The sequence below is a fragment of the Poecilia formosa genome, unplaced genomic scaffold (genome assembly GCF_000485575.1).
Source record: "Poecilia formosa unplaced genomic scaffold, Poecilia_formosa-5.1.2 Scaffold0, whole genome shotgun sequence".
Lineage (NCBI taxonomy): Eukaryota > Metazoa > Chordata > Actinopteri > Cyprinodontiformes > Poeciliidae > Poecilia > Poecilia formosa.
In genome coordinates this window covers 3,292,931-3,316,241 of record NW_006799939.1, presented here as the reverse complement: position 1 = coordinate 3,316,241, position 23,311 = coordinate 3,292,931, and the positions used below count along the sequence as shown (strand labels likewise).

At 44.2% G+C, this 23,311-nt stretch overlaps 2 protein-coding genes across 5 annotated transcripts in view; both read right to left on the bottom strand.

Annotated features, from left to right (window-relative positions):
• Positions 1-1,970: 1,970 nt before the first annotated feature.
• LOC103150403 (trafficking kinesin-binding protein 1-like) lies at positions 1,971-14,159 on the bottom strand. The gene is made up of 13 exons (XM_007570045.1): positions 13,992-14,159; positions 13,675-13,775; positions 13,397-13,505; positions 12,270-12,348; positions 12,033-12,163; positions 11,829-11,903; positions 10,585-10,722; positions 10,418-10,494; positions 10,080-10,319; positions 9,658-9,986; positions 7,186-7,668; positions 6,031-6,133; positions 1,971-4,426 (listed from the first exon to the last, which is right to left on the bottom strand). The coding sequence occupies exons 1-13, from the start codon at positions 14,157-14,159 to the stop codon at positions 3,370-3,372; spliced, it is 3,090 nt and encodes a 1,029-aa protein (XP_007570107.1). The 3' UTR covers positions 1,971-3,369.
• trak1a (trafficking protein, kinesin binding 1a) overlaps positions 14,148-23,311 on the bottom strand; it is a 29,053-nt gene continuing 19,889 nt past the window's right edge. For 3 of the 4 annotated variants that reach the window (XM_007551815.2, XM_016672765.1, XM_007551971.2), the window contains 8 exons: positions 23,188-23,262; positions 21,944-22,081; positions 21,777-21,853; positions 21,439-21,678; positions 21,017-21,345; positions 18,545-19,027; positions 17,391-17,493; positions 14,148-15,786 (listed from right to left, as the gene is read on the bottom strand). In XM_007551815.2, coding sequence (XP_007551877.1) covers positions 14,730-15,786; positions 17,391-17,493; positions 18,545-19,027; positions 21,017-21,345; positions 21,439-21,678; positions 21,777-21,853; positions 21,944-22,081; positions 23,188-23,262 — 2,502 coding nt within the window. In that variant the 3' untranslated portion in view covers positions 14,148-14,729. Of the gene's footprint in view, positions 15,787-17,053; positions 17,151-17,390; positions 17,494-18,544; positions 19,028-21,016; positions 21,346-21,438; positions 21,679-21,776; positions 21,854-21,943; positions 22,082-23,187; positions 23,263-23,311 lie in introns of all 4 variants that reach the window. The other variant, XM_007551891.2, reaches the window with a different exon arrangement.

Below are 23,311 nucleotides of genomic sequence, written 5' to 3'. Positions count from 1 at the left end.
TTCAGAGATCTGAAATAGCTGCTGAGATCCAGATGTGAATAACTGTAGTAGTCTAAAATGTTTTTTCATCTAATATTACGATTTAAATTTGACTTCAAGTTTTTGTTATGTTAAAATAAGAGTATAATCTTTAGAAATATGTACAACTGCAGCCCCTTAAAGAGACAGAATTATATAAAATGTACTTTTTCTGAACTTTAAGTCAATTATAATATCAAATTAAAGAAACTTCGCTTTAATTAATTTATGCATATTTGAGAAATAATTTAATCTCCCATGGCAACCACTCAGCTGTGCAAAACACCTGGTTGGACCTACTCCCGCCTTCGATACGCAGCTCATCTTCGGAGCTAAAGTTTCCAAAACTTTTGTGCTTTCGCCTCACAGAGCAGGCCTTCCTTGCTCAGCTCCTTCAGACTAGCCAGTAGTAATTAGCAAACGCCTGGTGGAACTGCACATTTGCTGAGCTCATTATACGAGCCACTTCTCAGTGCAGTGCAGGTAAAAATGTCTTTTAATGGTTGATAGAGGAACGCTGTTATGAAGGTGGCGTCTCAGAAAGAGCAGGAGGTTTTAAAGAGACATAGGCCCAATTTTAAGAGTTGAAATTACAATTTACTAGATAACACAGTAACTAACATAGTTACCATGTTAATTATGCTTAGTTAATACAGTTACCTGTGGTTTTAAATGTAAACAACATAATACTGCCCCTTTATAGCTGAGAGGAGCTGAACATCATCGGATGTACAGAATAAAGTCAAAGTATAAAGACAACAATTAAATCTCTATTTTATATTTTATTGACAGTTGGACATGTTTTATAAAATAGAGCCCACCAGTCTCTGGCTAGAACATATTCCCCTATAATCCTATATAAACTATTCACCTTTATTAAATTTTTTTAACCATACTTTATATATATATATATTTATATTTCAAAATTATACATGTTTGTGTTGCATACAGTTACAGTGAAATGATTAAATCAGACAGAAATCTGTACAATGGCCCTGGAAGCTGAATAATAACTTACATTCGGATGGCGTGGCACAAAAATTACATTAAGACACCTGCTGTCGTACCAACACTACCGCTCCATTCTTCTCCTCTGAAATACTGAGTTGTTTTATTTTTCTTAAAATGTGCTGCTGCTGAAGGCAGAAACAGCGAACAATCGAAGCCCCTGGCGGCAAGAGAAATTATTCTAAAAGCCACTGAAGTATGAAGGATTTCATTCGTACAGTAAAGGTGATTCCACATGACACTAAAATAAACACAACCTGAAACATCCTTCACTTTAAAGATGTGCAATTGTCACTTGCGTGACTTACGAAACAAGCTACAACTTCTTGGTCCAGGTACAATGTCCAAACCTAGATTACGCATCGAAACGCCTCGTGAAAACAGCAACCTAAATGTTGATCTGTGTAAAAGTCTGAAACGCTGCGTGTCGGGATCACCGTGTAGTTCACCGACTCGTTTTACAAACGTGAGCATCAGTCGCCCCTCGTTCAGGTGTAGTCAAACCAGAATTTTAAGAACGGGCGGCTCTGCTGTGTGGATCGAACCGGAGCACAAAGATTAAAGCTTGAACTGATCAACTCTGCAGAGACAGGAGCTGGAGATCAGCAGGATTCAGATTTCACTGCTCTCTGCCGTTTGACCCGAACTGAGTAAATTATGGACATTGCTTGGAGATACAAGGTGGACAGTATTGAAAAAAACTAAATGCTTTGGGAAAAAAAAAAAAAAAAAAAAAAAAAGCTTTGAGGGTTAAATGCAAGATCTGTTTCCAGCTGTGCTGAAGTTGCATGTTTTGCTCAACCGCCATGTCTGTGCTCATTTCATCTGTGAAACTCCCACACCTACATTCATAAATTTTATCCTTTACTGCCTGGATGCATATGGACAGATCAAGCTAAATAAATGAAGAAAAAAAAAAAAAGGGAAATTATTCTGGGACTCCGTCAGATTGAACAACAGCTTTACTCTATTCCCGTAGAATCCAACATTTTATGAGGACTTAAAACAAAACAAAAAAAGATAAAAACATACATCTGAAATGAGAAGAATGCACCGAATCTCACGCAAACCGCTGGATTGCACAATTAAAGTCATGTCTATTGCACACAGCAAAACAAAATGCAAACAAAAGGACAACAAATGCAATCAGTTTTCTAATGAAATACAGTGTGTTTGTTTTTAGGCACATAAGAACATTCAGTCACAGCAACAAGATATCTTAAAGCCCCAATCTGGATTTCTTTTCTTTAAACAAAAGACAGAAAAGGAGGAAAAGACATTGTAGACAAAAACTGTGACCCCTTTTCAGCTTCAGCGCAGAAAAATGGAAACAGGCATTTTTAGAGTCTTTTAAAAATGCCTAAACTGCTTCATGAAACATTTTTAAAGGAAAACATTTGACGACATTTATAGGCTTTGGCGAGACCAGCCAGTCACGTTAAATAATGAGAGACACACCGGGAGGTCGTCCGGTGAGCATAGTCCAATGATTTTTAGCTCGGTGAGCTGGTCAGAAATGCGACGGTCCAACCATTCCTCCGATTAACGAACACAACCAGCACAAACACGACCGTGTTGTGCTGGCAACGACGCGAGAAGAGCAATCAAAGTCATCTGGTTTCGGCATCAGCTTATGTGTTAAAAAAAATAAAAAATTTGAACCGTAGGAAGTACAAAGATGTAAGAAGATATTGAAAAGGAAACTATATTTTATGACACGAAGAGGCTGAAGGGAATTCAGAAAAATTTCTCTTGTTTTCTTTTTTTATCCATTTTAGTTTTCACCCTCTGACTGCTGAAAACTGCTGTTGAAATCGGAGATGTTGGTCGTCTCAGAGTTCATCTAAAGGTCTCGGTCTGGTCAGCTGGCCAGAGGGAATGAGCTATTTGTTTGGTTCAAGTACGCTGGACCAGCTCAAGGACGTTGGCTGCAAAGCGGCCACAGAAACCGGTGCGTCTCCATATGAATTCAGTCACATGGTAAAGTACTCCAGACTGGGGCTTTAATAATATACTATTTGCCACAGTATATTGCATATACAGTACATTGTACAATAATGACACAAAGGAAGGCAGCATACTCCGTCTTTGTTAATCTGGCCAGACAGTATTTAAATATAACACAGTGTAACAGTTTCAGCCACTCCTGCTCTCAGTCGTCACTCTGACATTTTATTCAGACTACTGGCTGTCAGGGGAAATAAGGGCGGATTGTACCGGTCGGCTTCTGCAGACGATGTGTGCGCTAAATATATTTTTTGGCTTTGTATTTGTATGTGTGTAATGATAAACATGAAAGTGTAGTAAAACGCTGTTATTTTGGCCTGACATACTGAGTTTTTCCTACCACGTCCTGGTTTGACCCTCACTGTCTTGGCCTTGTGTTGCTGAATTGTCTGAATCCCAGTTTGCCCTGGCATGTCTCTGTATTACAGTGTGTGGTGTGACTGGTTCCAGTGCGTGTAAAGTCTGCGGTATGTGAATGGCCTTCCTGACAACGGAGGGGTGTGTTTGCACTTTGCCCGTTTCGTCTGTCTGTGCCGGACCCTGTGGCTGTGATGTTTGCATCGTCTGTGGGATGAGAGCGCAGGGCGGTCCGCCGGGGTCTTTCATGGCCATGCTGGCCCCCACCATGGCCGGATAGCTTCGGTTCCTCCTCAGTCCTGCATTCAAACCCGGGAGCCCGCCACCCAGGCCGCTGGAGCTGAAGGGCGCCAACAGACCGCTCCCGGAGGAAACCGAGGCGGAAACAGCGGAGAGCGTTCGGAAGCGTTTCAGCTTGTCCACCAGTCCGAGGTTCGCCACCTCGTTCTGGCCGTCTTCGTCCGCCTCGCCGTCGTACTCTCTCTCCAGATCCATCAGCACTTCCCTCAGAATGGTGCGAGCCGGCTTGGAGGCGAGGAAGGTGTCGTAATACGGCGGATCCTCCTTCGAAGGGCTGAACTGAAACGCGGGCCGCGCCGTGGCGGCCGAGGCAGATTCTTGGGGCGGGGAGCAGGGAGGGGAGCAGGGCTGAAGGAGGAGCGTGTCCGGTCGCCTCACTGGCGGTCTGACTTCATTCTCCCCTGACTTGGCTGCGTCGCTCTGCACCTGCACGCTTCCCGTGGGCGTCGAAGCGCCGCTGGCACCCAGCCCTCGGTCCCAGCTGCAAGGATCGTACACCGAGGCAGAAATGCCACGCTCCAGCAGGAGGCGCACGAGGCCTAGGGAGGTGCTGGTGGTCTTGGTGGAGTCTCTCAAGTTGGTGGAGGACTCGCCGAGGGAGAGCGAAAGGGAGAGGCGGCGCGGGGTGCAGCAGGGGGTGTAGGAGGGCGTGTGCGGGGCCGAGAACGGCACGGGAGAGAAGGTGTGGGTCGGAGTGCCGATGGCAGAGCCGCTTTGGCAAAACACTACCGCAAGGCTGGAGGCGTAAAGAGGAGAGGAAAAGTAGAAAAGAAGGCATAAATGACAGTCATCAGGTGAAAAATGCTCGAGTTCAGAAACAGATGAACTCGATTTATTAATAATCACCATAATACATCTGCTTAACAACTGAGGAACAGAGAGCACTGTGAGTTTTCTTCTTCTTCTTCTGAAAGGCTTTTCTGCAAATCCTCCAATGAATTTTAGTGAGAATACCTTCTTATGATATAGTAGAGAAAAACAGCAAAGCCTAACAAAAACTGTGGGGCATAAATTGATCAAAACATTTTGATCTCTACTACAGACGTTCTTCAAAAATAAAGCTTGTAAGGCTGGTAAAGGTTGGAAAGAAAAAAAAAAATTCAATGTCTTCGATCTGCACAAAACCACAGACGGTCTTTCTCCCTTTCGGGGCTCAACACAGCTGCTCATCTGCCTGCATCTCATCCAGTTCCTGCAGCCTTCATGTTCACACCACATCTCGGCATACGCTGCTCCTCTAGACTCACTCATTTTCTGTCCTTCCTACCAGCTTAGATATTAGATAATTATCCAATGTGTACAGGATTGTGTCACTTCACATATCAAGACTGGTCAAGCTGCAAAAATTTATCAAAAAGCAAAAGATTAACTTCTAATTTCACAGGCCAATAAGTGAGAAGTCACTTTTGCTCAAAAAGACCACGGATGTCTGACAGCTTTTAGTAAAAACTGCATCAACGTGTCAAAACATGCACGACTCATTTTAGTTTAAACAAAGTAGGTTTAGAGAAACTTGCATGCAAACCCACTGATATTTTCTGAGCAAGAAACCTCGACAGCAGCACAGCGATCGTGTCGAGCTTCGTTCCGACTCCGTAATCATTAGATTTCAAGCATGATTAAAATATTTGTTATTTTGAAGTGTCTGCAATGTAGCATTTTTTTTTTTGTTTTGCAGCAATTTCCAAACCTCAGCAGTCAAACGCCTCGTTACAAAATAAGGCAAAAGTCAATTAAAAAACATTCAGTGGAAAGTCAGTGGGTACGACAAATGCTTTCTCAAACTGGATTTGAACTTTCTGTAATCATTTCGTCCCAAAAGATTTTAACAGGCCTGAACACTGTTTTCGTAATTATTATTTCGTTATTATCGGTATCCACCTCAAAAAGAAGCTTGTGCACACTGGATTAGAGAGCAGATTTAGAGGCAAACCCTGACGTTACTCAGGTTCAAACACACCCACACAAGGTCTTTAGAGATGCACAGCCATGCACGTTCTCACCCATCTGCACACTGAACGGTGCTTTCAATGGGTCTGCTCTAATCCTGCCAGCAGAGCTATTTGATACAGCTCCGGCTCGTCTTCCTCATCACATGACCTGTCGAGCCAATCACACAGCAGGGACACAAACACTTGAGTGACCTCCTGTGACACCAAAATGTGTTTCGAAGAAAAAAAAAAACAAAAAAAAAACGAGAGAGAAGCGTCCAGCTCCATTTAATTTGTGTAAATTAACAGCGATTTGAAGTGAATATTTAAGGAACCCAAAACAGAAAAAAAAAAAAAAAAAATCCGGCTGAAAAAGTGCGCGTTGGTAAATATTTGGGTGTTACGTTACCTGGGGGACACAGAGGTCAGCTGGTCAGACGGGTGGAGAATCCTGCAGGTGGTGAAGGTGTAGGTGGAGCTGGTGTGGGACAGACATTTCCCTGGGAAATGGACTGGAGGAGGAGAACAAAATAAAATTCTGTCAGCCGTGATGAAAAATGCACCAAAAATCATACACTGTAAAACTGCATGTCGTAAAGAAAGGGGGAAAATAGATCGCAGTCACAGTTCAGACCCCAGGTGAAAGCACCCGTTTTAATTAGCCCCGCTTTTGTATTTTTCAACTGATTTCAACATCTAATGATCTTCTCAGTTGTTGAAAGCTGACCTCCTGCATTCAAGTTAAATGCAAATAAATCGAAAGCAATTAAATAAAAAACAAGAAGAAAAAAAAAAAATTCCCCCTCCGAATCAAGATTAGAGTGAAGCAAGGATAGAAAATGAAGGGATGAAGAAGAAACAGATGAAAGTTGCATTCTCTAAATGAATCTCAAATGATCACAGCTACATGCAGATATTGTCAAAGACCAAACGTGCTCAGGTCAGGGTTAGTGTGTGTGCGAGCTGGTAGAGGTGACCCTCTGACAGAGCTGCTGAATTAGCTCCGAGCAGCTCCGAGCGTCGCGCTTTCACGTGACACAGAACAGCTGCGGGCGCAACACCTGATGCAGCCTTGGCGCGCGCACACAAGCCAGCGAGCAAACTGGATCCAGATACGATGACACTTCTGTATCTCTGCACTGCGTCAGTCATGTTCAAACTCTCATTTTTTTGTTTTGTTGTTAAATTTTTAGAACTTTGCAGGTTTTGGTTTGAGAAACTTGCCAGGCCCTGAAGGAAGTGAGAGCAAAGCAAAGGCGGCGTATGAAAAGGAGAAACTGAGAAGGAGAAAAGAAAAAAAAAGTAAAAAAAAAAAAAAAAAGTACTCTGTTTGGACGGAGGCGGACGGCTGTGTGGATAAGGCGTGGCTCCTGGCTCGAGCGGAGGTTGAGTGTGATCATGCAGGAAGTGTTGCCACGTTACAGCTGCGAAACGTCCAGTGAAAGCCTTCCCTTCACTCCTTCCACCCTCCCACCCGTCTTCCTCTGCCCGTTCCTTCTATTCTCCCCGTGCTCCAGATTTAGTTTCATTGGGTTTCTCTTTTCCTGCTAAAACGCTCCCTCACCAGGCATGCGGTCCACAGTGGCGGGTTGCAGGGCCTGGAGCTCCTTGAGGTCCGTGTGCCTGCTGCGCTCCGAACAAGAGGGAACGGGTGAGGACGGGGAAGGGCGGGAAAGGGGAAGGGGCGCGCCGGCGACGACTCTGGCGACGACTCCATCTTTTCCTTCCACTGCCTCTTTCGGACCACAAATTGCTCCATTCAGTCCTTCTAGCTGGTTGCTGCCCTTGATGTTGCAGCAGGCGGAGCCGGCGGCGGTAGAGCAAAGGGAACCTGTCGGAGCGGGGCTCTCTCCTGACGAGCCGGTGAACGGGTCACACGACGCCTCGTCCTCCTCCGGCTGGTCCAGCTGCCAGCTGTCCTCCTGCTCCTGCTCCCGGTCCTGCTCTAAAGTGCGAAAGCCCTTTGTGACCACGCCCGGCCGATGGTCCAGCAGAGCCCCCATGTGTGGCTGAGCCAGCTGCTGCCATGCGTGCAGGGTAGCAGAACCTGCACAAGTAAAAAAGGAAAGCCTTATGTTACCGGAAAATACGCTAAAGACACTCTAGATGTACAGCAATTCACAATAAGACCATTTCAGCTGTGCTTCTACCTGAACATATGTGACCCAATGAGCTGCAGGTTTATAAACCTGTTGAGAAATCAAACACTGGGGTTTATTCCTTAGCAAAACTAACATTTAGGTCTGAAATGTGCAGTGAATGAACAGGAATGCTAACAACACAGGAAGTTAAAAACCCACCACACATCCTGAATCAGATTAGCTTGTGAGAGTTAGCTCTGTTAAGCTGCAGCACTATTTTCCACTGAACAAAATATATGACCAGCATAAAGATAATAATATCAGAAAAGATGGTGTCCATGTTTTAACTGTCTAAAAAGGGCAGACGGCAAAGTGAGCAAAATGTCTATGTTAAGTTTCAGCACTTTCGTTATTTTGGGTGCTTTTTATGTAAAATGTGGGAACATGTGAGCGAATTAACTGGGGGAAAAACAAAAGAGACAAGAATATAAGGAATGGAAGAGGAGGAAATTAGATTTTATTAGGGAAGTTGTTTACAAAGAAAACAGAAGTCAAATGGAAGAAGAAAGAATCAAATGAAGAAAAGAAAGCTCAAAAAGAGACAGAGGGAAAAGAAAAGCAGCTACAGATGAAAGAGAGAAACAAATGTGTAAATGTCACATTTCAGAAGACCGATGTCGTGCTAATAAATATTTTGCTCAGGAGGACAGAAGAAACGACACAGAGAGCAGAAACAAACCTACAGGGATGGTGAAACGGTGACAATAATCTACGAACTTGTCACGTTTTGCTACGTTACGGTCACACACTTCAAGGCACTTTATCACAAAAAAAAATCCCAAAAGACACAAACAGGAGGAGCAGAGCCAAAAATGAACAAAAAATATACATACATGATAATTTAAATATTTTTGTGTGAACCTACATCTCTGTCACTTTGTTGCTTTTACACCTGAATTCCCCCCCAGCTGTGGAACGGTAGAGGATATTTCTAATTATATACTCTCTATTTTGTTTATTCTATTTGACCCAACTATAAAAAAAAATGTTGAATGTTCTATGCAGAAAAAACCCCACATTGTTTTCCATCCTATTGTTTATGCTACCATGTCGTTTTTTTTCTCCCATTTTATTTAATTTTACACACAAGACAGCAAAATAGTGCAAAGTATATGTTTATGATTGTAATTTCAGTTCTGAACACTAGGTGGAGGGAAAACACTGCAAATGGTGCATGAAGTTACAGCGACCAGGAGTGAAATCCAACTCTGTCAGGGCTGTTAAATATGGATATTTAGGCAAATGAAAGATGTAACAATTAAGCTGACAAACTTAGTAAAAACATAAGGTTTATGCCTAACCAATAAGGCATAATTTGGACAATATAAATGCACACAAGCACAAAGTATGTTTGCTTTGAAAAGTATATCGACCACGTACTCATATTTTTTATGATCTGTAACATTCCTGCGTTGTCCTGTGTGGTTTCTACACTTCGAACCAGCAGCGCGGCTGAGTGTGTCTGAAATAAAAGGAGTGCTGAAGGTTCAGACTGCCTTCCTCTTGTCTGAAGGCCGTCAGCAGGCCTCTGCCCAGAGCCGGAGGAGCTCTGAGGGGAGGCTGGAAACCCAACAGGCTGCGAATCTCCAACAGACTGGAGCTTCTGCGCAGCTTCGCCTTCGGTGAGGCGCTCAGGAGGATCTGTGACTCGCTCTGGTTATGAAAGATTAAATACCGGTTCGGGTGTTTGGTGTCGTCGTCGTCGTCTCGCGTTGGACCAATCTGTGTCTCACTGTTTGAGCTGTTTAGAAAAACATAGCTGTAGTCCTGCCTCTGCTTCTGGTTGGGATTCTCTTTTCTCTTTGAGTTTTCGTTTGCATTCAGGAAGACGTTTTGGGAGCTACGACTTTTCTTTCCCTTATTTGTGTCAAGAGGATCATGAGACCAATAATCACCTTCCAGCGGCTTTACAATCTGCAGCTTCTCCGGCAGGTAGGACCTGGCTGTGATGGAGTATCCCGACCAGATGCTTCCGAAGGAGGGATGCGAGCAGAACGACAGCAGGCTCTCCGTTGGGGTCCCCGGGTCCCCGCTGCCATCAGCCTCTCCCTTTTCCTCCTCTTTCCCCAAGTAGGCCAGCTTCCTCTCCCTCTCTTCTTCGAAGAAGCGTTTCTCCGAGAGGTAGTTGTCACGGCGCAGCGACAGGCGGCGCAGGGCTGCCTCCAGGTCCCTGCTGCCCGGGGTCCCCGGCGTACCAGGGGGCCGCTTGTTGGAGTCTTCCGACCTGAGGAGAGAGAGAGAGAGAGATGAGAAGAAGAGCAATCTCTATTTTTTTTCCCTTTCTTTCTGCTTGCTAAAGATTCAGAATGTTCCTCACCCGTCGTCCGGACCCTCCAGGATGCTGCTTGTCCTGTTGTCCAAGATGATCCCACTTCCTGTTTCGCTCCCGTAGATGGAGTTGGAGCGAGGCGTGCCCGCCCTGCTGGAGCGGCTCGAGGTGAAGCACGAGTTCTGATTGGACCCTGGGATGTTCAGAGGGGAGGGGGCTGCAGAGGAGCGCTGCTGTCGCATCAGGTTGAGGTTTTTCACCGTCTGGAAAACCCGCTTTGGGTGCAGCCTGGAGAAATGAGCGACACGATCGCGTTACTACGGAGATCGAGGGATACATTCAAAGTATCACGCAGGAACAACGTCAGAGCGTAAAACTAAAGGCACCTCTGCTCTTCTACGTCTGGATCGTCCATCTGAAGCTCTTTTCTCATAGTTCCCTCTATTTCTGCTGCGAGCGAGTCCTGAGAGAAGAAAATTAATCCATTCATTCTGCTGGAGCCGACAGTCCGCTATACTGAACTGCATAAAGCTGTGACAGCTCATGCGCTGACCATTGGGAATAAGCCCAGTGTGTGGAAACGCCTCGGGGTGCTGAGAGGTAGAGATTTATTCCTCAGGTTCTTCAACTCCTCCTGAGCCTCATGGAGGATCTCCATGCACTCTGCATACTTATCCTGCAGCTCCCGCAACTGAGCAAGGAGAGAGGAGAGGCGGAAGGACAGAGAGAAGGGGAAAAAAATGCAGCAGGTTTGGCTTTTGACTTAAAACATAAGATATATATTTTTAAAAAGTCCATTGCAGAGTTCATCGCTGCAAAAACATAAAATATTACAAAGCATTTTTGTCTGATTTTTAGTGCACTTGAAATAATACAAACTAACTTACAAGTAACTTTTCAGCTTGCTTTAAGTCAATAAATCCTTAATATTGATGAAAAAGTTCCAGTTTCATTGGCAGATTATTTCATTTACAGCAAGAGATTTTCCCCATGTTAAAAAATAAAATAATCTGCCAGTGGAACGAGTAGTTTTTTTTTTTTTTAAATTCAAAATTAAGGAATTATTGACTCTAAATAAGATCCCATTTCTTGCTGAAAACTTACTTGTTAGTTACTTTTGTCTCATTTTAAGTGTATTAAGATATTTGCAGTAGAAACTAAACCAAAAATACTTTTTGTGTTTCTGCAGAGTAAAAAAAAAAAAACAGTTAACATTTCAACTAAATATCTACCAAATTTAGTCTTGATGCACCTGAGCCATTAAGACATTAGTTTCATCTAAAAACTTTTTGGTTGAATAAAAATAGTCTTACATTTAGATCTGAAAGGGAGATAAACTCAAATTATTCCGTTCAAAAACCTCCATCTAAGTTTAACCTTGACCTAAACCTAATTAACATCCCGTTTCTAATCACTGCAAAAACTGGAATCTAAGATTAAAGATCTTGGATTAATGAGATTTATGCTTATTTCCTGTCTGACAAGATTATTTTTCTCACAAAGAGGTTTTTATGTTCGAATATTTTTCCCGTTTTAAGTGTTTTTCTACCCAACTAAAGCTTGATATTAAGAAAATATTACTTCTTATGAGTAAATATATAGTAGAATACTTCAATATCAATAGCTGCAAAGCAAACTTCAAGTCTAGAACTTAGTTGTCCAAGTAAAAATTAAAAGAGTTTGCTGCATTAGGAGAACGCTTTGGTCCTCAAAAATCGTCACTTTTCACGTAAATAAGAACGCACATAAAATAATAATAATAATACCGTTAACTGTCCTTTACAGTCATGCGTTTACCTCAGCAGTGAGCTGTCTCTGGGCGTCCTTGGCTGCACCCAGGTGCTGAGTCAGCTCTTCGTTCTCCACCGCATACTGTGAACACCAAAGACAACACAGGACATGCAGTCGCAATTCTTTTACCTAATGTATCTAAAAAATCCATGTTTGCATTAGGAGCTTCTTTTAAATTTTTATTATTATTTTTTTTAAAGGCTTTCTTACGAGCTTCGCCTTCTTCTGCAGGTCGACGATCTGAGAGAGGAGGTGTGTGATTTCCTCCTGCTGTCTGGAAGCGTCCTCGCTCTTCCTGGCTAGGTCTTCTGCCAGAGAGGAAATCTGCAGGTTGGCAGCTCCTGGGAGGGCAGAAGGGGGTAGGGGGGCCGGAAATGTTATAGCCACTGAAATTTTAACGACAGATGAGATAAAAGAAAAAAGAAAAAAAAAAGATATAAAACTCACGTAATTCTTTGACACAGTCATTGACAAGCTGCTGCTCTTTCTCTTCGTACGAGATGGTTTCCGTCTCCAAATGAGTCGCCTGGGAGGACAAATGGATAAAACGGTGGTCAATCTTTGCAATCACCTTCTCAGAAAAGGTTCCACGATGCGTTGATTTATCATGGAAAACAGATGCAGGTTTTATTAAAGCGTTCTGATTATGTATTGCCGAAGCTATGTCACTAAATTAAGGCAAAAAACGTAAAACAACCCTTCTTGTTTTACAATCATAACTTGTGAACAGGGTGCACAAATGCACAGAGGGTGAAACGTACAAGGCTAAATTACCCCCACATGTCCCACTAATATTTAATTCAACGTCATTCAGCTGCATGATTTTATAGCCCTCAGGTTTCTGCCGAAACTGACTGAATATTTCAAAATGGTTTATTTCCATTCAGAGATTCAGAGAGTCTGAGCCAAATCTTCGCTCAGATTGAAAATAAAAAAATTGGTTCAGGAAGAATAATTCTTGTTAAAGTCAAGGTGAGGCCTTCGTACCTGCAAACACGTCACCATCTATCAGGTAAAGTGGTGGCAGAATTAACGCTGAGGATCTATTTAGTTGTCGGTGCTTTTGGAATAAACTACAAAACTCCCTACATCTTCAGGAGTTTGTCACCCAAGATGTTTTCTTAAAAATTCAGAAGCATATGAATGGTCAAATAAAGGTTTCAATATCAAAATAAAATTGGTGTTTTGCACAAAATGGGTGAGATAATACAGCCGAAAAGCTGGACAGTGATATCAAATCAGCCTAGGAACTGGTCTTGGATTGGATGCATCATTAAGCCTCTGGAGTGGCCCCGACTTCAACGCAATTAAAATTTGTAAAAAATCTGCTGAAGCGCTGGATCTGTGGCAGAAAGTCAACATATTTAAATAAACTCAAGTGGTCAGATTTCCAGTTTGGGAACAAACTGAGGGCTAGAAATAGTGTGTGTGGTCTACTTTTAGCCACATATGCAACAGAGTGATTAATCAAATGTTAGTGGGCTTGTATTGGAACTGGTGTGTATATCTACTTCCTGTTATCCGACATGTAGACCGTCGTCAACATTGCAGTGAAAGCTTATGCTTCTACGTACCGCAGATCGCAGTGATTTGTTTTCTTCTTCCAAATCTTTGAGTTTCTTCTGCAGGGAGTCCAGCGGGAACAGGGTCGGAGTGGACAAGTTAGGTTCACTCAAACGCACCCTGTAAACGCACCGATATTTCAACCTTTATCACATTTCTTTTATTTAAACACCCCCAAAACAAACAAATGACGATTAGACATTCAACCGAAACTTCTCAATGTCAATTCAACACCGCAGCTGCATGCAGACGTGACCGGAGCAGACGAAGTGAGTGTTAGGACGCTTACGGTGTGGAGGTGTTGGACTCCCCCTCACTTTCCTCAGCGGCGTTGGTGTAGAACTGCAGCAACTCGTCCTTCATGGAGAGGTCGTGACGCAGCTGAGACACCTGGATGTGAAGACATGTGGAGAAATGATGAACACCGGACAGGGGAAGGAAAAAACAAAACAAAAACAGCTGATGTGGAGGATTTTGTTCACAACATGTCCAAGCACCTGCAAGGCTCGATAAAAAAATCTAATAAACCTGCATATGTGGCAGTTAAGTATTGTCACCTTTGACCCTGAGAGACTACAGAAGCCCTTTAATGTTGCTGGTGTGTACCTCCTCTCGGATGTGCTCCACCTGGTCCTCCAGCAGGTCGTTCCTGTCACTCAGAGCTTTGTTCTTCTTCAGCAGCGACTGTCCGATGCGAGCTGCCAGCTCCAGGTCCCGCTCTTTCTGCTCCAAACACAAACTTTGATTTAGAGCAATTAAAANTTTTTTATCCATTTTAGTTTTCACCCTCTGACTGCTGAAAACTGCTGTTGAAATCGGAGATGTTGGTCGTCTCAGAGTTCATCTAAAGGTCTCGGTCTGGTCAGCTGGCCAGAGGGAATGAGCTATTTGTTTGGTTCAAGTACGCTGGACCAGCTCAAGGACGTTGGCTGCAAAGCGGCCACAGAAACCGGTGCGTCTCCATATGAATTCAGTCACATGGTAAAGTACTCCAGACTGGGGCTTTAATAATATACTATTTGCCACAGTATATTGCATATACAGTACATTGTACAATAATGACACAAAGGAAGGCAGCATACTCCATCTTTGTTAATCTGGCCAGACAGTATTTAAATATAACACAGTGTAACAGTTTCAGCCACTCCTGCTCTCAGTCGTCACTCTGACATTTTATTCAGACTACTGGCTGTCAGGGGAAATAAGGGCGGATTGTACCGGTCGGCTTCTGCAGACGATGTGTGCGCTAAACATATTTTTTGGCTTTGTATTTGTATGTGTGTAATGATAAACATGAAAGTGTAGTAAAACGCTGTTATTTTGGCCTGACATACTGAGTTTTTCCTACCACGTCCTGGTTTGACCCTCACTGTCTTGGCCTTGTGTTGCTGAATTGTCTGAATCCCAGTTTGGCCTGGCGTGTCTCTGCATTACCGTGTGTGGTGTGACCGGTTCCAGTGCGTGTAAAGTCTGCGGTATGTGAATGGCCTTCCTGACAACGGAGGGGTGTGTTTGCACTTTGCCCGTTTCGTCTGTCTGTGCCGGACCCTGTGGCTGTGATGTTTGCATCGTCTGTGGGATGAGAGCGCAGGGCGGTCCGCCGGGGTCTTTCATGGCCATGCTGGCCCCCACCATGGCCGGATAGCTTCGGTTCCTCCTCAGTCCTGCATTCAAACCCGGGAGCCCGCCACCCAGGCCGCTGGAGCTGAAGGGCGCCAACAGACCGCTCCCGGAGGAAACCGAGGCGGAAACAGCGGAGAGCGTTCGGAAGCGTTTCAGCTTGTCCACCAGTCCGAGGTTCGCCACCTCGTTCTGGCCGTCTTCGTCCGCCTCGCCGTCGTACTCTCTCTCCAGATCCATCAGCACTTCCCTCAGAATGGTGCGAGCCGGCTTGGAGGCGAGGAAGGTGTCGTAATACGGCGGATCCTCCTTCGAAGGGCTGAACTGAAACGCGGGCCGCGCCGTGGCGGCCGAGGCAGATTCTTGGGGCGGGGAGCAGGGAGGGGAGCAGGGCTGAAGGAGGAGCGTGTCCGGTCGCCTCACTGGCGGTCTGACTTCATTCTCCCCTGACTTGGCTGCGTCGCTCTGCACCTGCACGCTTCCCGTGGGCGTCGAAGCGCCGCTGGCACCCAGCCCTCGGTCCCAGCTGCAAGGATCGTACACCGAGGCAGAAATGCCACGCTCCAGCAGGAGGCGCACGAGGCCTAGGGAGGTGCTGGTGGTCTTGGTGGAGTCTCTCAAGTTGGTGGAGGACTCGCCGAGGGAGAGCGAAAGGGAGAGGCGGCGCGGGGTGCAGCAGGGGGTGTAGGAGGGCGTGTGCGGGGCCGAGAACGGCACGGGAGAGAAGGTGTGGGTCGGAGTGCCGATGGCAGAGCCGCTTTGGCAAAACACTACCGCAAGGCTGGAGGCGTAAAGAGGAGAGGAAAAGTAGAAAAGAAGGCATAAATGACAGTCATCAGGTGAAAAATGCTCGAGTTCAGAAACAGATGAACTCGATTTATTAATAATCACCATAATACATCTGCTTAACAACTGAGGAACAGAGAGCACTGTGAGTTTTCTTCTTCTTCTTCTGAAAGGCTTTTCTGCAAATCCTCCAATGAATTTTAGTGAGAATACCTTCTTATGATATAGTAGAGAAAAACAGCAAAGCCTAACAAAAACTGTGGGGCATAAATTGATCAAAACATTTTGATCTCTACTACAGACGTTCTTCAAAAATAAAGCTTGTAAGGCTGGTAAAGGTTGGAAAGAAAAAAAAAAATTCAATGTCTTCGATCTGCACAAAACCACAGACGGTCTTTCTCCCTTTCGGGGCTCAACACAGCTGCTCATCTGCCTGCATCTCATCCAGTTCCTGCAGCCTTCATGTTCACACCACATCTCGGCATACGCTGCTCCTCTAGACTCACTCATTTTCTGTCCTTCCTACCAGCTTAGATATTAGATAATTATCCAATGTGTACAGGATTGTGTCACTTCACATATCAAGACTGGTCAAGCTGCAAAAATTTATCAAAAAGCAAAAGATTAACTTCTAATTTCACAGGCCAATAAGTGAGAAGTCACTTTTGCTCAAAAAGACCACGGATGTCTGACAGCTTTTAGTAAAAACTGCATCAACGTGTCAAAACATGCACGACTCATTTTAGTTTAAACAAAGTAGGTTTAGAGAAACTTGCATGCAAACCCACTGATATTTTCTGAGCAAGAAACCTCGACAGCAGCACAGCGATCGTGTCGAGCTTCGTTCCGACTCCGTAATCATTAGATTTCAAGCATGATTAAAATATTTGTTATTTTGAAGTGTCTGCAATGTAGCATTTTTTTTTTTGTTTTGCAGCAATTTCCAAACCTCAGCAGTCAAACGCCTCGTTACAAAATAAGGCAAAAGTCAATTAAAAAACATTCAGTGGAAAGTCAGTGGGTACGACAAATGCTTTCTCAAACTGGATTTGAACTTTCTGTAATCATTTCGTCCCAAAAGATTTTAACAGGCCTGAACACTGTTTTCGTAATTATTATTTCGTTATTATCGGTATCCACCTCAAAAAGAAGCTTGTGCACACTGGATTAGAGAGCAGATTTAGAGGCAAACCCTGACGTTACTCAGGTTCAAACACACCCACACAAGGTCTTTAGAGATGCACAGCCATGCACGTTCTCACCCATCTGCACACTGAACGGTGCTTTCAATGGGTCTGCTCTAATCCTGCCAGCAGAGCTATTTGATACAGCTCCGGCTCGTCTTCCTCATCACATGACCTGTCGAGCCAATCACACAGCAGGGACACAAACACTTGAGTGACCTCCTGTGACACCAAAATGTGTTTCGAAGAAAAAAAAAAACAAAAAAAAAACGAGAGAGAAGCGTCCAGCTCCATTTAATTTGTGTAAATTAACAGCGATTTGAAGTGAATATTTAAGGAACCCAAAACAGAAAAAAAAAAAAAAAAAATCCGGCTGAAAAAGTGCGCGTTGGTAAATATTTGGGTGTTACGTTACCTGGGGGACACAGAGGTCAGCTGGTCAGACGGGTGGAGAATCCTGCAGGTGGTGAAGGTGTAGGTGGAGCTGGTGTGGGACAGACATTTCCCTGGGAAATGGACTGGAGGAGGAGAACAAAATAAAATTCTGTCAGCCGTGATGAAAAATGCACCAAAAATCATACACTGTAAAACTGCATGTCGTAAAGAAAGGGGGAAAATAGATCGCAGTCACAGTTCAGACCCCAGGTGAAAGCACCCGTTTTAATTAGCCCCGCTTTTGTATTTTTCAACTGATTTTTAACATCTAATGATCTTCTCAGTTGTTGAAAGCTGACCTCCTGCATTCAAGTTAAATGCAAATAAATCGAAAGCAATTAAAGAAAAAACAAGAAGAAAAAAAAAATTCCCCCTCCGAATCAAGATTAGAGTGAAGCAAGGATAGAAAATGAAGGGATGAAGAAGAAACAGATGAAAGTTGCATTCTCTAAATGAATCTCAAATGATCACAGCTACATGCAGATATTGTCAAAGACCAAACGTGCTCAGGTCAGGGTTAGTGTGTGTGCGAGCTGGTAGAGGTGACCCTCTGACAGAGCTGCTGAATTAGCTCCGAGCAGCTCCGAGCGTCGCGCTTTCACGTGACACAGAACAGCTGCGGGCGCAACACCTGATGCAGCCTTGGCGCGCGCACACAAGCCAGCGAGCAAACTGGATCCAGATACGATGACACTTCTGTATCTCTGCACTGCGTCAGTCATGTTCAAACTCTCATTTTTTTGTTTTGTTGTTAAATTTTTAGAACTTTGCAGGTTTTGGTTTGAGAAACTTGCCAGGCCCTGAAGGAAGTGAGAGCAAAGCAAAGGCGGCGTATGAAAAGGAGAAACTGAGAAGGAGAAAAGAAAAAAAAAGTAAAAAAAAAAAAAAAAAGTACTCTGTTTGGACGGAGGCGGACGGCTGTGTGGATAAGGCGTGGCTCCTGGCTCGAGCGGAGGTTGAGTGTGATCATGCAGGAAGTGTTGCCACGTTACAGCTGCGAAACGTCCAGTGAAAGCCTTCCCTTCACTCCTTCCACCCTCCCACCCGTCTTCCTCTGCCCGTTCCTTCTATTCTCCCCGTGCTCCAGATTTAGTTTCATTGGGTTTCTCTTTTCCTGCTAAAACGCTCCCTCACCAGGCATGCGGTCCACAGTGGCGGGTTGCAGGGCCTGGAGCTCCTTGAGGTCCGTGTGCCTGCTGCGCTCCGAACAAGAGGGAACGGGTGAGGACGGGGAAGGGCGGGAAAGGGGAAGGGGCGCGCCGGCGACGACTCTGGCGACGACTCCATCTTTTCCTTCCACTGCCTCTTTCGGACCACAAATTGCTCCATTCAGTCCTTCTAGCTGGTTGCTGCCCTTGATGTTGCAGCAGGCGGAGCCGGCGGCGGTAGAGCAAAGGGAACCTGTCGGAGCGGGGCTCTCTCCTGACGAGCCGGTGAACGGGTCACACGACGCCTCGTCCTCCTCCGGCTGGTCCAGCTGCCAGCTGTCCTCCTGCTCCTGCTCCCGGTCCTGCTCTAAAGTGCGAAAGCCCTTTGTGACCACGCCCGGCCGATGGTCCAGCAGAGCCCCCATGTGTGGCTGAGCCAGCTGCTGCCATGCGTGCAGGGTAGCAGAACCTGCACAAGTAAAAAAGGAAAGCCTTATGTTACCGGAAAATACGCTAAAGACACTCTAGATGTACAGCAATTCACAATAAGACCATTTCAGCTGTGCTTCTACCTGAACATATGTGACCCAATGAGCTGCAGGTTTATAAACCTGTTGAGAAATCAAACACTGGGGTTTATTCCTTAGCAAAACTAACATTTAGGTCTGAAATGTGCAGTGAATGAACAGGAATGCTAACAACACAGGAAGTTAAAAACCCACCACACATCCTGAATCAGATTAGCTTGTGAGAGTTAGCTCTGTTAAGCTGCAGCACTATTTTCCACTGAACAAAATATATGACCAGCATAAAGATAATAATATCAGAAAAGATGGTGTCCATGTTTTAACTGTCTAAAAAGGGCAGACGGCAAAGTGAGCAAAATGTCTATGTTAAGTTTCAGCACTTTCGTTATTTTGGGTGCTTTTTATGTAAAATGTGGGAACATGTGAGCGAATTAACTGGGGGAAAAACAAAAGAGACAAGAATATAAGGAATGGAAGAGGAGGAAATTAGATTTTATTAGGGAAGTTGTTTACAAAGAAAACAGAAGTCAAATGGAAGAAGAAAGAATCAAATGAAGAAAAGAAAGCTCAAAAAGAGACAGAGGGAAAAGAAAAGCAGCTACAGATGAAAGAGAGAAACAAATGTGTAAATGTCACATTTCAGAAGACCGATGTCGTGCTAATAAATATTTTGCTCAGGAGGACAGAAGAAACGACACAGAGAGCAGAAACAAACCTACAGGGATGGTGAAACGGTGACAATAATCTACGAACTTGTCACGTTTTGCTACGTTACGGTCACACACTTCAAGGCACTTTATCACAAAAAAAAATCCCAAAAGACACAAACAGGAGGAGCAGAGCCAAAAATGAACAAAAAATATACATACATGATAATTTAAATATTTTTGTGTGAACCTACATCTCTGTCACTTTGTTGCTTTTACACCTGAATTCCCCCCCAGCTGTGGAACGGTAGAGGATATTTCTAATTATATACTCTCTATTTTGTTTATTCTATTTGACCCAACTATAAAAAAAAATGTTGAATGTTCTATGCAGAAAAAACCCCACATTGTTTTCCATCCTATTGTTTATGCTACCATGTCGTTTTTTTTCTCCCATTTTATTTAATTTTACACACAAGACAGCAAAATAGTGCAAAGTATATGTTTATGATTGTAATTTCAGTTCTGAACACTAGGTGGAGGGAAAACACTGCAAATGGTGCATGAAGTTACAGCGACCAGGAGTGAAATCCAACTCTGTCAGGGCTGTTAAATATGGATATTTAGGCAAATGAAAGATGTAACAATTAAGCTGACAAACTTAGTAAAAACATAAGGTTTATGCCTAACCAATAAGGCATAATTTGGACAATATAAATGCACACAAGCACAAAGTATGTTTGCTTTGAAAAGTATATCGACCACGTACTCATATTTTTTATGATCTGTAACATTCCTGCGTTGTCCTGTGTGGTTTCTACACTTCGAACCAGCAGCGCGGCTGAGTGTGTCTGAAATAAAAGGAGTGCTGAAGGTTCAGACTGCCTTCCTCTTGTCTGAAGGCCGTCAGCAGGCCTCTGCCCAGAGCCGGAGGAGCTCTGAGGGGAGGCTGGAAACCCAACAGGCTGCGAATCTCCAACAGACTGGAGCTTCTGCGCAGCTTCGCCTTCGGTGAGGCGCTCAGGAGGATCTGTGACTCGCTCTGGTTATGAAAGATTAAATACCGGTTCGGGTGTTTGGTGTCGTCGTCGTCGTCTCGCGTTGGACCAATCTGTGTCTCACTGTTTGAGCTGTTTAGAAAAACATAGCTGTAGTCCTGCCTCTGCTTCTGGTTGGGATTCTCTTTTCTCTTTGAGTTTTCGTTTGCATTCAGGAAGACGTTTTGGGAGCTACGACTTTTCTTTCCCTTATTTGTGTCAAGAGGATCATGAGACCAATAATCACCTTCCAGCGGCTTTACAATCTGCAGCTTCTCCGGCAGGTAGGACCTGGCTGTGATGGAGTATCCCGACCAGATGCTTCCGAAGGAGGGATGCGAGCAGAACGACAGCAGGCTCTCCGTTGGGGTCCCCGGGTCCCCGCTGCCATCAGCCTCTCCCTTTTCCTCCTCTTTCCCCAAGTAGGCCAGCTTCCTCTCCCTCTCTTCTTCGAAGAAGCGTTTCTCCGAGAGGTAGTTGTCACGGCGCAGCGACAGGCGGCGCAGGGCTGCCTCCAGGTCCCTGCTGCCCGGGGTCCCCGGCGTACCAGGGGGCCGCTTGTTGGAGTCTTCCGACCTGAGGAGAGAGAGAGAGAGAGATGAGAAGAAGAGCAATCTCTATTTTTTTTCCCTTTCTTTCTGCTTGCTAAAGATTCAGAATGTTCCTCACCCGTCGTCCGGACCCTCCAGGATGCTGCTTGTCCTGTTGTCCAAGATGATCCCACTTCCTGTTTCGCTCCCGTAGATGGAGTTGGAGCGAGGCGTGCCCGCCCTGCTGGAGCGGCTCGAGGTGAAGCACGAGTTCTGATTGGACCCTGGGATGTTCAGAGGGGAGGGGGCTGCAGAGGAGCGCTGCTGTCGCATCAGGTTGAGGTTTTTCACCGTCTGGAAAACCCGCTTTGGGTGCAGCCTGGAGAAATGAGCGACACGATCGCGTTACTACGGAGATCGAGGGATACATTCAAAGTATCACGCAGGAACAACGTCAGAGCGTAAAACTAAAGGCACCTCTGCTCTTCTACGTCTGGATCGTCCATCTGAAGCTCTTTTCTCATAGTTCCCTCTATTTCTGCTGCGAGCGAGTCCTGAGAGAAGAAAATTAATCCATTCATTCTGCTGGAGCCGACAGTCCGCTATACTGAACTGCATAAAGCTGTGACAGCTCATGCGCTGACCATTGGGAATAAGCCCAGTGTGTGGAAACGCCTCGGGGTGCTGAGAGGTAGAGATTTATTCCTCAGGTTCTTCAACTCCTCCTGAGCCTCATGGAGGATCTCCATGCACTCTGCATACTTATCCTGCAGCTCCCGCAACTGAGCAAGGAGAGAGGAGAGGCGGAAGGACAGAGAGAAGGGGAAAAAAATGCAGCAGGTTTGGCTTTTGACTTAAAACATAAGATATATATTTTTAAAAAGTCCATTGCAGAGTTCATCGCTGCAAAAACATAAAATATTACAAAGCATTTTTGTCTGATTTTTAGTGCACTTGAAATAATACAAACTAACTTACAAGTAACTTTTCAGCTTGCTTTAAGTCAATAAATCCTTAATATTGATGAAAAAGTTCCAGTTTCATTGGCAGATTATTTCATTTACAGCAAGAGATTTTCCCCATGTTAAAAAATAAAATAATCTGCCAGTGGAACGAGTAGTTTTTTTTTTTTTTAAATTCAAAATTAAGGAATTATTGACTCTAAATAAGATCCCATTTCTTGCTGAAAACTTACTTGTTAGTTACTTTTGTCTCATTTTAAGTGTATTAAGATATTTGCAGTAGAAACTAAACCAAAAATACTTTTTGTGTTTCTGCAGAGTAAAAAAAAAAAAACAGTTAACATTTCAACTAAATATCTACCAAATTTAGTCTTGATGCACCTGAGCCATTAAGACATTAGTTTCATCTAAAAACTTTTTGGTTGAATAAAAATAGTCTTACATTTAGATCTGAAAGGGAGATAAACTCAAATTATTCCGTTCAAAAACCTCCATCTAAGTTTAACCTTGACCTAAACCTAATTAACATCCCGTTTCTAATCACTGCAAAAACTGGAATCTAAGATTAAAGATCTTGGATTAATGAGATTTATGCTTATTTCCTGTCTGACAAGATTATTTTTCTCACAAAGAGGTTTTTATGTTCGAATATTTTTCCCGTTTTAAGTGTTTTTCTACCCAACTAAAGCTTGATATTAAGAAAATATTACTTCTTATGAGTAAATATATAGTAGAATACTTCAATATCAATAGCTGCAAAGCAAACTTCAAGTCTAGAACTTAGTTGTCCAAGTAAAAATTAAAAGAGTTTGCTGCATTAGGAGAACGCTTTGGTCCTCAAAAATCGTCACTTTTCACGTAAATAAGAACGCACATAAAATAATAATAATAATACCGTTAACTGTCCTTTACAGTCATGCGTTTACCTCAGCAGTGAGCTGTCTCTGGGCGTCCTTGGCTGCACCCAGGTGCTGAGTCAGCTCTTCGTTCTCCACCGCATACTGTGAACACCAAAGACAACACAGGACATGCAGTCGCAATTCTTTTACC